The following is a 13746-nucleotide window of genomic DNA, read 5'->3' as shown; positions in this document are numbered from 1 at the left end:
CAAAAAAAAAAAAAAAAAAAAAAAAAAAAAAAGAAAAAAGAAAATGATCAAAAATAGAATTTAAAAGTAGCTGCAGGCAGGATGGCTCATGCCTGTCATCTCGGCACTTTGGGAGGCCAAGGAAAGTGGATCACATGAGGCCACGAGTTCGAGACCAACTGGGCCAACAAGGCGAAACCCTATCTCTATTAAAAATACAAAAATTAGCTGGGTGCGGTGGTGCACATCTGTAATCCCAGCTACTCAGGAGGCCGAAGAACAAGAATCTCTTTAGTTCAGGATGCAGAAGTTGCCGGGAGCTGAGATCACGCCAGTGCACTCCAGCCTGGGTGACAGAGGGGGACTCTTGTCTCAGAAAAAAAAAAATCTGTAGTAATGTTTAAAGGGAAGGAGTAAGGACAGATAAGGTTATCAGAAATTTATTCTGGCAGTGAACCATTAAACCAATATGCAAACATTTTTCAACTACTGAAGAACAACAATTTTATATGATTCACACTAAGAGAAAAGAAAAAAAGGAAAATATGGGTAGAAAATCCAGACAGGTGTGGTAGATCACGCCTATAATCCTGGCACTTTGGGAGGCCGATGAGGGAGGATCACTTGAGTCCAGGAGTTTGACAACATTCTGGACAAAATAGTGAGACCTCATCTCTACAAAAATAAAATAAATTAGCTGGGCACCGTAGTGCGTGCCTGTAGTCCCACGTATTTGGGAGGCTAAGGTGGCAGAATTGCTTGAGCCTAGGAGTTCAAGGCTGCAGTGAGCTATGATTATGCCATTGCACTCCAGCCTGAGCAAGAGTGAGACCCTATCTCTTAAAAAAAAAAAAAGAAAGAAAAAGCATCACAGAAAATCCAAAATTGAGAAAAAGCAGAAGTCATTTAGAATATACATTCAACAAATAATTACTGAGCTTTAAGTGATAGAGTAGAATGAGAAGGGGAATCATGTTGAAAATCACTAAAATGGCAAAGAGATTGAGTGGAAAAATAAGGACAGACATGTACCCCAAAGGAAAAGATTACTTATACACAAATAGTGTACACTAGCTAATTTTCACAGTGGATATGAAAAAACTTCCATGATAATGGGCTTACAGAAGTAAAACATTTAGTATTCCATTTATTTACTAAGAGTCAGTAACATTTATTGAGCCCTGTACCATGCCTTGTGCAAAGCTTTTCATGTACTTTTCACTTGATCCCCAAATTACTTTACGAGGTAAGATATTGAATTATCACTATTATCCCATTTAACAGATGGGAAAACTGAGTGAGGTACACTTGATTCTCTAAACACAACTGGCTGTATAGTCACTATAATTGTGAGTTAGTTCAAAACATAAATACTATTTTTAAAACAATGTTTATTAACCTAAGCTTCTGAAATAACACATTTTTTCTTCCTTCAGTAAGAGAAAATGGACTACCTCTATTACCCCATCTCTGAATACTTTGTAACACTGACCAAAAATAAATTACCAATTTCTCAAAAGAAGTTATATTTATAATAAAAACATCAAGAAAAAAATAATTTGCTATAATATTTATAATTACTACTTATATCTTAAACTATAACTGCATATGGTCCTGTAATTACAAGGTATTTTTATTAGCATCTGTTCTATCCATCAACTAGTAAACCATCATTCTCATGCCCTATTGCACCACTAACAAAAAATAAAGGATTCTAAGGTGGGCATGGTGGAGTGCACCTGTAGTCCCAGCTACTCAGGAGGCTGGGGCGAGAGGGTTGCTTGAACCCACGAGTTTGAGACTGCAGTAAGCTAGGATCATACCACTGCACTCCAGCCTGGGCAAGAGACCCTGTCTCTGAAATAGAAATAAAAAATTAAATAAAAATAAAATTTAAAAATTAAAGAATTCTATTCCCAATACCACACAATTTAGGGGCAGAAGCACATGTAGAAGCATGGCAAAACAGTTTAGGGAAACAGTTAAACTAATATTCTAAGTTTTAAAATATGTTTCATGAAATAAAAAGCTTTCATTCCTGTTATCAGAAAACTGATTCTCTAGGCCAAAGCACCAATTTCCTACTAATTGGAAAGAGATGTCAATATACCAAAATATGGTCTACTAAAAAGGTAGTTGACTACAACCAAAGTTTTCTCTAAAACAAAGAATATGGATTTGAGCATAAATCTAAAACCCTAAATAATTCATCATTTTTTTTTTCCTATATAGAGAAGTTAGGGACACAGGTTACTCGTGCAGTCCTGACAGGCAACATTTCAAACAGTTTCCAATTGTGCCTATTTTATAGTTCAAATTTAATCCAGCATTCAAGATCTATACTACCTGGCCCATGCCGCCTCCTCCCACTTTAAAAAAACAAAAAATCTTTCAGAACTACACATAAGCCTCTCTGCTTTCCCATTCTGATGCTTCTCCTTGTTTCTTCTACTCAAAATGCCCTTTTAAACACATGTAAATACTAACTACTACTTATTACTACCACTAACTACTACGATGATAAACTGCAAGTCTAATGTCCTTTTTTAACAGCCCTATGTACTTTCTGTAAAAGAACTTTCTACTACCTCTAAGGACTATTTACATACTTCTCACCTCCTATCTCGTCATTCATACTAAAATACTGATCTTTAAGGGTAGGATGTATTTCAAATCAATCTTTGTAGCTCTGAGGAACTTAACTCACGGCTTTGCATATTATGAGCTTCAACACTATTTTTATTTACATCACAGCCCCAAGACACCCAGCCAAATAATCCTATTTCCTGCCTGACTCCTGTCTACTGTAGCTAAAGTATTAATACTTGACCTATGTGGTAGTGAAGCTATTTAGGAAATTATATCCTGATTTCACTGACTATTTTGAAATTTCCAATGATTCTACGCTATATCAATAATCTTGGCTGAAACCTGAATCTCTTGTTATTGTTTTGTTAGCAAGATTACGATAGGTTCCCTCAGCAGTTTGTATACCTTTATATCTAGAATAGCACTGTGAACTATCACATCATCAGCTATTAGTTTTTTAGAAGTAAAGCACATAAAAAATCTGCAATTTCAAAGAAAGATATAAAAATAGCAATTGAATAAAGGATCATATTACTAAACAGAAATAAGAACAACAGACCTAAATGAGAAGTTTTTGTTATGGCAGCATTCTGTTTCTTGATTTAGGCACTGTTTACACACACGTATTGGCTTTGCAAAAATTTATCCAACAAGTATACTTATGAATTGTGCACTTTTATGTTTATTTCAATAAAATTTAAATGAGAGGGCCCATTTTTGCACCTCCCCTCCATATCTATATCACTCCTTTCCTTCAGCTGGGTTTAGTTTCAGATTCTGTATTCTACAAATCACAGAATAACTGCTGTGCCACCAAGTGGACTAAAAGTCGGAAAATCAGATTAGCAAAAGCTATGAAATCCAAACCTTAAAAATGAAGTGACATCACAATACTCACTTTTTATCTGAAGAACTCAAACTTTTTCATCTTTACTGAATAAGCATTACTGGCTGGAGGAGGCACATATAGGATTGGATTCCAGAGAAAAGTAAATATTCTGTCTCCGAACATATTTTGAAATATAATTAAGCTATTATTGTCATTTAAGTGGTGCCACTTAAATGTAAAGCGAAAAATTTTAATAGGCTTCTTCTAGTATTGTAATTGCACTTAAAACATATAATACACTTCTCCATGTGGAGCTGTGAAACCTCTGAACCTTTATTTGGGAACAAGAGTAAGAAGTTGTATCATGTTGGATATTCAATGATTGTACATTCTTTATTCTTGATGCAAAGACGTAAGTGATCCTCTACATCTAACATAAAATTTAAATTAAAAGACTCCTTTAAACCAAAGCTGAACTCAAGCCTATATTAACTAGTCACAAGCTACACTGTAATTCATTACACAAAACATTTTTCAAATATTAAGAGATTCTACTTGTGTTTCTCCAAGGGCCATAGTTCATAAAGAAGTATGTCATTCCTAGTATTATTTCTACTAAACACCATGAGAAAAACACTCGGTTCACAAATATACCAAGATTCAGGAAGAACCTGAGATATCTGTCTTCAAGAGCCATGGAATCCTGTTACTAAACATACTTCAGCCCATGGTGAAGGAAAGGGCAGAACACAATTCAACCCCATCCTCTACTCCAAATCCGTAGAAATTCAAAATGAAAAGGAGAGAGCACAATATATACTGGTAAAGGGAAAGAAATTCAATAAAACAATCTTGTGAAGGACTCCTAAACAAATCTATTAAAATACCATACAAAAATGAATTACCAAAACGGCCCTAATGCTGGGGAACAAACTGTTTAATAACCAGTTTTACAGGGTTTCCCAGCATCCACCACAAATGCACATCAGACACTCAACAAAATATTCTACAGCTTGAATACCAAACTGCAACTAACTACGGCATTCCAAAAGAGGAGTTTGGGACAGAACTATTTTCTGCCTAGTAGCTGAGATACCACTTTACACAAAGCCTTTCTAAAACTCCAATAACTATGGATGAAAATCATCCCAAAATACATCATAAAACACCTCCTTCTGCTTTGGAAACCAATGCTGTACAAAGTGTGCTCAGAAATCCACATGTCCCTGCACTTGTCTGAAAATGAGAATTCCTAGGCCCCACCTTGAAATTCTGATTCGGTAGGTCTGCAGCGGGGCCCAGCAATCTGCCTGTCTATACTTACTAAGGCTTGGAAACTACTGTCCCAAAGGGAAGAAACTCAGAAAAATAGAGCATGTTCCCAGTGATGCAGGATTCTTCATTATGAGCATCAACTGTACTATGCTGTAACATGATGATCTCAGAGGTTAGCGAAATCTTCGAGCTATTTGCCTTCATGTTAGAAGCACCATAACGCTAAGATTCTGGGCTCTCGCAACCCTTCCTGTTTTCTACGACCTTGCTCATCATTAGCTGCTCCTTCCTCCGTGTCGCCTTTAGAAGTTACTCTTGCTCCATTTCAAAACAGCGTCTTAGAGACCAGCGTTTTATCTTAAGTCTAAATGAAAGGTAGGGGGTGAGATTAAGTGTACAGCACGTTCTTTAGGCCATGCTCTTTGTGATGGCTACGGGGGTGGCTCAGACAGCTCTTTTGGTAAAGATCCCAATCCTGTGCCACGCTCCACAGTGTCTAGTATGTATTAGACACTCATAAACATTAAATGACCAGGTGAGGTAAAATTACATAAGGGCCCACCATAGTCTTTTACTCTGGGAAAAACCCAATCATCAGTTGCTACTTACACTGACAAACTGAATGTCGTCTTCATTTTCATCCGTTGTTGACTCAGATGCCTCAGGGCCAGCTGGAGGGACAGATTCTATTATCTATAAAAACAAGCCAAAACATGCTTATCTGTTCAGCCACATTCTTGTAGGAACAGAGCGTTTCCGAAAGGAACAATTAAAAACAAAGAGCTCTTGAGGAAAACGAACTGAGCACAATTTCACGCAAACCCGACCAGGAACAGAACTCGAGCAGTCGGCTCTTGCCACAGCATGTGCGGAGCTGCAGGCACCCAACGCTGAAAACGCAGTACCAGCCTCTCAGAATTCCCCTTATCTACTCCAGAAGGAGGACTCTGGAATTCCCCTTATCTACTCCAGAAGAAGGAACGCAAGCTCAACACCGAAGGGCAATCCTGCCTTAAAACGTCGCTCCCACTGGCCCAGCGGGGGCCACAACGAACGCCGGGCCCCGTGCGGGGGGACGGGCGGCCATTGTTGCTGCGGGTTCCTCGCTCAGACACGCACCAGGCCTCAGAGCTGGGCTCTGCCCAAGACACTGAAGAGGTATCGCCCAGAGGCTGCGATGGAGCACCAGGCCTCAGACCGCAGAAAACACAAACCCTTCGCGGTTCGCCTCTGAGAACGCCAGGGCCCTCACTCGACTACTCACCTCCGACCCCGGGTCTCCCATGTCTCCGACGGCCGTGCTGACAGCACCACTGCTCCTGCTGTCCCTGCCGCCGCCGCCGCAGCCGCCACGACTCCCCTTCCCGCCCTGCACCGCCTCGCGCTACCGGGACCCGCCCCTGCGTGAGCGCCGACGCCACCGGCGGAAAGAGACGCAAAACCGCTTCAAAAGAGGAGCGGCCCTTACTGGCCCGCTATCCCCTCGGAACCGCTTTCTCTCATTCTCGGGCTTCCTTCCCCGCGCCGCACAGGATGCTGGGTATTGTAGTTCGGGTCGACCCTGCGACAGCTCCTCGCCGGGGTGGAAAGGAGAGGAAAAGAACCCCGAGGTTAGGGGCATGCGTTGCGCCTAGGAGACGCCAGCTGCAATGGGGCGAAGCCAGGGGTCAGTTGGGTCCTGTGAGATAGCGAAGCGCTGGGAAGATGTGGGAGGATGTGAGGGAGGGTTTGAGTTGGTATTTGTTTGGTTTTGGTATGGTTGTGAAGCGCAGCTCATTGATTTTCTGTTTTAGTCCTGAAGGTGGGTGGTGGGAACGGATTTCTCTTTTATTCATTTTTAAATTTATGTATTTACTCATTTTTGAGCAGAGGGTCTATGTGGAGGTTTAGCTGAATTCTAAGGTCAGGAAAGAATCTGAAGTGTCCTTACATTACACACCTCTTCCCTAGCGTCAGTCTCCCAGGCCCTGCCAGTATTAATACACCTGAGGAAGAAAATAGGGATGGGAAGTCCAGGGCCCAATAGGAAAGGGAACCGAGGTCTACCTAGCTGTCACTAAACCCTAGCCAGTGATTTTGAAATGCACTTTTTCAATATTCTCAGATATACTCAGAGAATGTGAGAGATCTATTTTATCGACTGCTGTAAGGTTGACCATTTAACCTTTTGTGTGTTCACACTCATAAACAACTCTATAAAATCTTTTTATATTCAACTACGCATTGAATCTTTTCTCAGGTAATACTTTACCAAAAATTTTAAAAGGCTTTTTAAAAAAACACACCAATCTTTGTCAATAAAGTTTATGAAAAGAATTAAATGATAACATTATTTTAGGCCAGGCGGGTCCTCACATTCTGGGAGGCCGAGGCGGGCGGTTTACTTAAACCCAAGAGTTCGAGACCAGTCTGAGCAACATGGGGGAACCTCGTCTCTACAAAAAATACAAAAATTAGCTAGGCGTAGTGGTCCTCGAGCTACCCATGAGGTTTAGGTAGGAGGATCGCTTGAGGCTGGGAGATTGAGATCCAGGCTGCAGGGAGCCGAATTCATGTCACTGTACTGCAGCCTGGGTGACAGAGCGAGACACAGTCCCAAAAAAAAAAAAAAGAACAAATTATTTAGCATCTTAGATTCCTGTTTTTGTTTGTATGCAAAACTACCATCTGATTGCCTAAGCCTGTAGTAATTATTGTTTACTATTTGACATTTCCTGCATTTCCACCAAGTGCTTTATGACTTTAGTTACTTTCTACCTAGTAAGCTTGAGACTCGTGGAGGCCAATTGAGAATGACAGACCTGGATGGGGAGTTCTTCAAAAGCTGTATGTAAATTAAATATTTTTAAAACGTTAATGTGTAGGCAAAACTTTTATTTAAAAGATCTTCCTAGTGGGCTGGTGAGAGTTTCCTCTAATATTTAATCGGTTGAGGCAGGAGTTAATGGGTAAAATTCTTGGAATACAAATAAGCAGTATGTGGTTAGATCCAAAAACTTCTCATAGCATACCATACAACTCAGTAACTGTAGTTGCAGGGATTATCCTGATACATCACAGGTTTGTTTATAATAGCAAAAAACTGGAAAATATCTAAATGTCTAATAATTGGGGAATGTAATGTTTAAATTGTGGTATGTACACTATCAAGATAACATTAGTGTTTTATCTCCACTGAAAATGTTTACCTAATATTTCTCAAAGCATATTTTTCAAAAATTCAAGAAATATATAGGATAATTAGAACCATGTTGTATTTGTTCTTCCACTGCCATAAAGAACTACCTGAAACTGGGAAATTTATAAAAGAAAGAGGTTTAATTGGCTCACAGTTCCACAGGCTGTACAGGAAGCATGACTGGGGAGGTCTTGGGAAACTTAAAATTGTGGCAGAAGGTGAAGAGGAAGGAGGAACCTTTTCACATGGCCAGAGGAGGAAGAAAGCAAAGCAGGGAGGTGCTACACACTTTTAAACAACCAGATCTCGTAGAGAACTCACTCACTATCAGAGAACAGCAAGGGGGAAATCCACCCTCATGATCCAATCACCTCCCACCAGGCCCCTCCCCCAACATTGAGGATTACAATTCCACATGAGATTTGGGTGAGGACAGAAGTCCAAACCATATCACATGTCAAGCCATCAAGAAAAGCATCCCTGAAAGAGGAAACCTACTTAAATAGGAATAGTAATTTATTTTTTTTCTGGGCAGCTGGACTATGTGTTTACAAGAAAATCCAGGCTGGGCATAGTGGTTCACACTTATAATCCCAACACTTTGGGAGGCAGCAGGATTGCTTGAGCCCAGTGGTTTAAGACCAGCCTAGGTAACATAATGAGACCCTGTCTCTGCAAAAAAATTTTAAATTAGCCAGGTGTGGTGGTACATGCTGCTCAGGAGGCTGGAGTGGGAGGTTTGCTTGAGCCCAAGAGGTCAAGGCTTCAGTGAACCTTAATCTCACCACTGCACTGCAACCTGGGTAACAGAGCGAGACCCTGTCTCAGAAAAAGAAAATAAAAAGAAAATCCTGGGCCAGGCGCGGTGGCTCACGCCTGTATTCCCAGCACTTTGGGAGGCCAAGGGCGGGCTGATCACGAGGTCAGGAGATGGAGACCATCCTGGCTAACACGGTGCAATCCCGTCTCTATTAAAAATACAAAAAATTAGCCAGGCGTGGTGGCAGGCGCCTGTAGTCCCAGCTTCTCGGGAGGCTGAGGCAGGAGAATGGCGTGAACCTGGTTGGCAGAGGTTGCAGTGAGCTGAGACCGTGCCACTGCACTCCAGTTTGGGTGACAGAGCAAGACTCCATCTCAAAAAAAAAAAAAAAAGAAAGAAAATCCTTTGAAGCCCACAAAGAGAAGATTAGAGACATGCTTGTAGTCCCCAAAAGCCAGGTTTATTTAGCTTGGTGTAGCAAAAGAGAAAAAAAGCCATAGGCAAAATTTAGGAATTTCCCAATCTTAGAAAGTTAAGAAGGAATTGGGTTGGGTGATTTTAAGCCAATCTTGGAAAGTGAGGAGCTGTTTAGAATTGGAAGAAGCGGGGTTGTTTGCTGACTGGTTCAAGGTTCAAAGTGGAGACTTTAAACTATGGGGAAATGTTCTTTGGTGATTGAGGAAATTTTTTTTGTTGTTGTTTTACCTGAGCTGTGAATCCATTATTTTGCCTTATAAGTTAAGATCTTGAAGAGCCCATCATTGGGTTGACAACCCCCCTAAATTTAATATTTTTAGACTTCTTCCGAAATGACATCATAATAGGTTTCTAGATCTATATCAGTGACATTATGTTGATATTCTTCCTTCAACTCATTATCATTATGTATCAAAGAAGTCTAGTTTTGTTTTCAAAACTAAAATTTTTCATCAGATCTCCATTGACTGTCTTACTGTTTGTATTGAATGGTAATTTATAGAACCGTCTGTCTGAACATTGGCTGCTAACAGCATTTAAGACTCTAGAGATTGTGTTCTTGGCCAAGGGTTTGCCACCAGAGGCAAATTAAATGCATCAGTTTGGAACCCCTGTTTAGAAACATTATCTGATATTCATAAATTTCAAAAAAGGGAAAGTATCAGCATTGATATTTTCATCCTGACTACCATGAGCCTTTAATTTATTTAAGGAACATTCAACATGGGCAGAAGAGTTCATGTATACACAGCACAAAATTTTAAGGTTTAGTAAAGCACAGATACTTCCAATGCAATTCTATTATTAAGGACCATATTTGGTTTGGATTACATGCTCTGGTTTTAAGATGTGGAACTGGCTGGGTGCAATGGCTCACGCCTATAATCTCAACACTTAGGGAGGCCAACGCGGGCGGATCACGAGGTCGGGAGATTGAGGCCTTCCTGGCTAACGTGGTGAAACCCCGTCTCTACTAAAAATACAAAAACAAAGAATTAGCCGGGCGTGGTGGCAGGCGCCTGTAGTGAGAGGCTGAGGCCTCTAGTGAGGCTGAGGCCTGTAGAAAGAGGCTGAGGTGGGAGAATGGCATGAACCCAGGAGGCAAAGCTTGCAGTGAGCCGAGATCGTGCTGCTGCACTCCAGCCTGACTGACAGAGCGAGACTCCGCCTCAAAAAAAAAAAAAAAAAAAGATGTGGAACTGGAATACTCTAACAATTTCTGATGAAGTAGGAAATAGATTTGTAGGCATTTTAAAAGATTCTCCAGGAAAGAAAATGGCTCTTAGCAACCTGGTGTCATAGTCATTGCCTGGGAGTTATGGTAGCAAAATAAAGAGCATTTGATTCTGAAAAAGTATAAAGGACTAACCCATAAGAAAAAGCAGGCTGTTGGAACACAAGACAAAAGAGGGTGGCTCATTTCTGTCATTGGTTCATAAGAACTAGCTGCTTGACTCATTTAGCGCAAGCTATCATAATTGGCTTAGAATATGGACATTCTCCCTTTCAAGCAAAATGCATTTGCCTTATGAGTAAACTGATGACAGTAGTTTTTGGTGTTATTACTAAACATTGTGAGTAATTTGCTACATATCCTATTTTCTTTCTAGAAAGATTTGGAGGATCACAGTTCAGTTCAGTGTATTTGGATCATATTATTAGTATTATTCCATGTCAGGCCACTGAACAAAACTACTGATGGTTCAACTTGTGGTGGTTAACAAGGGGTTTGAAAACACCATAGACAACCAAAAATATTAGAACCAGATTGTATTCATTAAGCGAATTGTCTGTAGTGCAGTAGGTAGGTATAATTGTAACAATCTTAGTAGAAGGTTATATCGTCTAACCTCTTTTACAATAATCTACATGTTAAAATCATTGTCAAAATTGATTTATTTAAGAGCAACTGAGGAAGAATTTAAGACGGTATAACTAACATTTGTTACTTCCTACAAGCTAAAGGAGAGTGAAAAATCGTAAGCAGAAGCAAGACATCTCGGTATGATTTCACACCTATAGAAAAATTGAAAGAATAATATTTGTTTTACCATATTCTCTGAGACATATGTTTACGTATTATTTTTTCGGAATCATTGGCAAGTAGGTTTCATGTATCGTGCCTCCTTATCCCTTAAAATTTCAGTATATATTTCCTAAGAACCAGGATTTTCTTTGACATTAATAGTACTATTAATCAAAATCTGGAGGTTAATGTTGATAAAATACTTTTTTTTTTTTTTTTGAGATGGAGTCTTGCACTGTCGCCCAGGCTAGAGTGTAGTGGCGTGATCTCGGTTCACTGCAACCTCTGCCTCCCAGGTTCAAGCGGTTTTCCTGCCTCAGCCCCCCGAGTAGCTGGGATTACAGGCACCCACCACCACCCCCACCTAATCTGTTGTATTCTTAGTAGAGATGGGGTTTCACTATATTGGCCAGGCTGGTCTTGAACTCCTGACCTCATGATCTGCCCACCTCGGACTCCCAAAATGCTGGGATTACAGCCACCGTGCCTGGCCACGATAAAATACTTTTTAAAAAATCTACAGTCTTTATCACATTTTGTCAATTGTGCAAATTCAATATCCAGTCCAGGATCACATAATGCATTCAGATGTTATTTCCCTTTATTCTTTAATTTAGAATAGTTTTTCAGCCATTGTCTTTATTATACTGATGTTTTTGAAGAACCAAGGTCACTTATTTTATCATATGTTCCTTAATTTTGGTTTGTCAGATGTTTCCTCACGATTAGATGTAGGTTAGACCAGAGAAAATACTATCAGTGACATTATAAGTGTTTTTGATTATTACATGTAGAGGCACATGATGGCTATCTGTCCCTCATTGAGGATACTAATTATAGCCAGCGGGTCAAGGTGTCATCTAGTATGACCACTATGTAGTTGCTATTTTTCCCCTTACAACTGGTAAACAATCTGTGAGGATATACTTTCAGGCCATGCAAACATCATCTTCCTCATGAAACTTTTCCCTTCAATATATCATTTTCTGATGATTTTTGCCTGTATCAGTTTTTACTATGATGGTTGCAAGTGGTAATTGTCCAATACTACTGTTTTCTCAATGATTTCAATTGGCATTTTTCTGTAAGAAAGTCTTTACCTTCTCCATTTTTAAAATTTATTAAATACGAATTCATTAATTTCCTTTTTAACTTTTTATTACGTCATTTGACAGCATTTTTACAGAGAGTGCAGATATACAGGATAACATCAATAGCCTTCATTGAACATATCTAGTAATCATTTTGCAGATACCAATGGTTCAGAATATCAGAGATAATTAACAACTTTTCTTGTGGGTCCAATTTTCCACCATGAGACCTATAATACTTGTTTTAGATGTAGTTTTGCCATGCTGTATATTTATGTTCTGATTCTTTTCTTTTTCTTAAAAGAAGTTTCTTTTTGTGATAATTTTAGATTCATATGCAGTTATAAGAAATAATAGTACTTCTGGCTGGGCATGGTGGCTCACGCCTGTAATCCCAGCACTTTGGAGGCTGAGGTGGGCAGATCACTTGAGGCCAGGAGTTGGAGACCAGCCTGGCCAACATGATGAAACCCTATCTCTACTAAAAATACAACAAATTAGCTGGGCATGGTGGCACCCGCCTGTAATCCCAGCTACTCAGGAGGCTGAGACAGGAGAAACGCTGGAACCCAGGAGGTGGAGGTTGCAGCGAGCCGAGATCGTGCCACTGCAGTCTAGCCTGGGCGACAGAGCATGACTGTGTCTCCAAAAAGAAAGAAAGAATAGTACTTCTGGCTTGACAGTAGGAGGAGCTCCACTGGCCTGCTCTCATGTGAAACTGATAAAAAAACATTTTTAAAAATCACTTAAAGCCTATGGAAATAGTCCTAAGGGGGCCAACAGCAAATGAAGAAATATATATCAAAGAAAATCTGAAAATTCTGTAAGAAAGGAAAGCATCTGTGGTATATAAACCAAGACCACTTGCTCCCGCCCCCTTCCCAGCTCAGCAAGACAGACTTCACTCCAGACTGCTATAATCAAGAACACAGGCTCCCTCTCCACCTTATGCCCCTTCCTCAGCTTCCACTTGGAGGGCCCTCTTCCTGTAAAGAGCAAGACATCACTGTTTCTCATCCTGTCTTCAGCTACCTATTGCTGAAGCTAAGCACTGGGCTAGTGCAGTTGAGAGGTAGTGGCTCTCCTCTTCCATTGGGACAGATGCTCTACCTTGAACTCATCACATTGAGAATACTGGGCCCCTTAGCACCCTTGCTCAGTCTGGAAATGTGATGGTTCCATGCCTTACCAGGAGAAGCAAGACAAGAGGACCTGAGTCTGCTGCTTTCAATCCTCTAACAAGCACTCAACTTCTAGAGCTTACTAAGAGAGTTTGCCATTGTTCCCACTTGCAACTCCAGAGCTTTGGCTTAGAGATTTTGCCTGATGTGAGAAGCAAGCTGTAAAACAGGTAACTCAATCCTTTCACAAAGGAGTTGACTTCATCTGCAACAGGTAGTGGAGACATTCAACCCTAAGGGTGCTCTCAAGAACATTGGAGATTGTGACAAAACTCAACTGGGAGGACAGTCCAACTGGGATTTCGAATGCTGAACAAACTGAAGGCTGCCTAGTTTTCAGGAAAACCATGAAATAAAACAG

General features: G+C 40.3%; 1 protein-coding gene across 3 annotated transcripts in view; it reads right to left on the bottom strand.

Annotated features, from left to right (window-relative positions):
- ZNF451 (zinc finger protein 451) overlaps positions 1-6982 on the bottom strand; it is an 83876-nt gene extending 76894 nt beyond the window's left edge. For all 3 annotated transcript variants that reach the window (XM_025381605.1, XM_025381606.1, XM_025381607.1), the window contains exons 1-2: positions 5937-6982; positions 5282-5365 (exon numbers count right to left, since the gene is read on the bottom strand). In XM_025381605.1, coding sequence (XP_025237390.1) covers positions 5282-5365; positions 5937-5957 — 105 coding nt within the window. In that variant the 5' untranslated portion in view covers positions 5958-6982. The remainder of the gene's footprint in view (positions 1-5281; positions 5366-5936) is intronic.
- Positions 6983-13746: the final 6764 nt, after the last annotated feature.

This window comes from Theropithecus gelada, chromosome 4 (genome assembly GCF_003255815.1).
Source record: "Theropithecus gelada isolate Dixy chromosome 4, Tgel_1.0, whole genome shotgun sequence".
In the NCBI taxonomy this organism is placed as follows: Eukaryota; Metazoa; Chordata; class Mammalia; order Primates; family Cercopithecidae; genus Theropithecus; species Theropithecus gelada.
The sequence above is the reverse complement of the archived record's forward strand: the minus strand, read 5'-3'. Positions and strand labels throughout refer to the sequence as shown.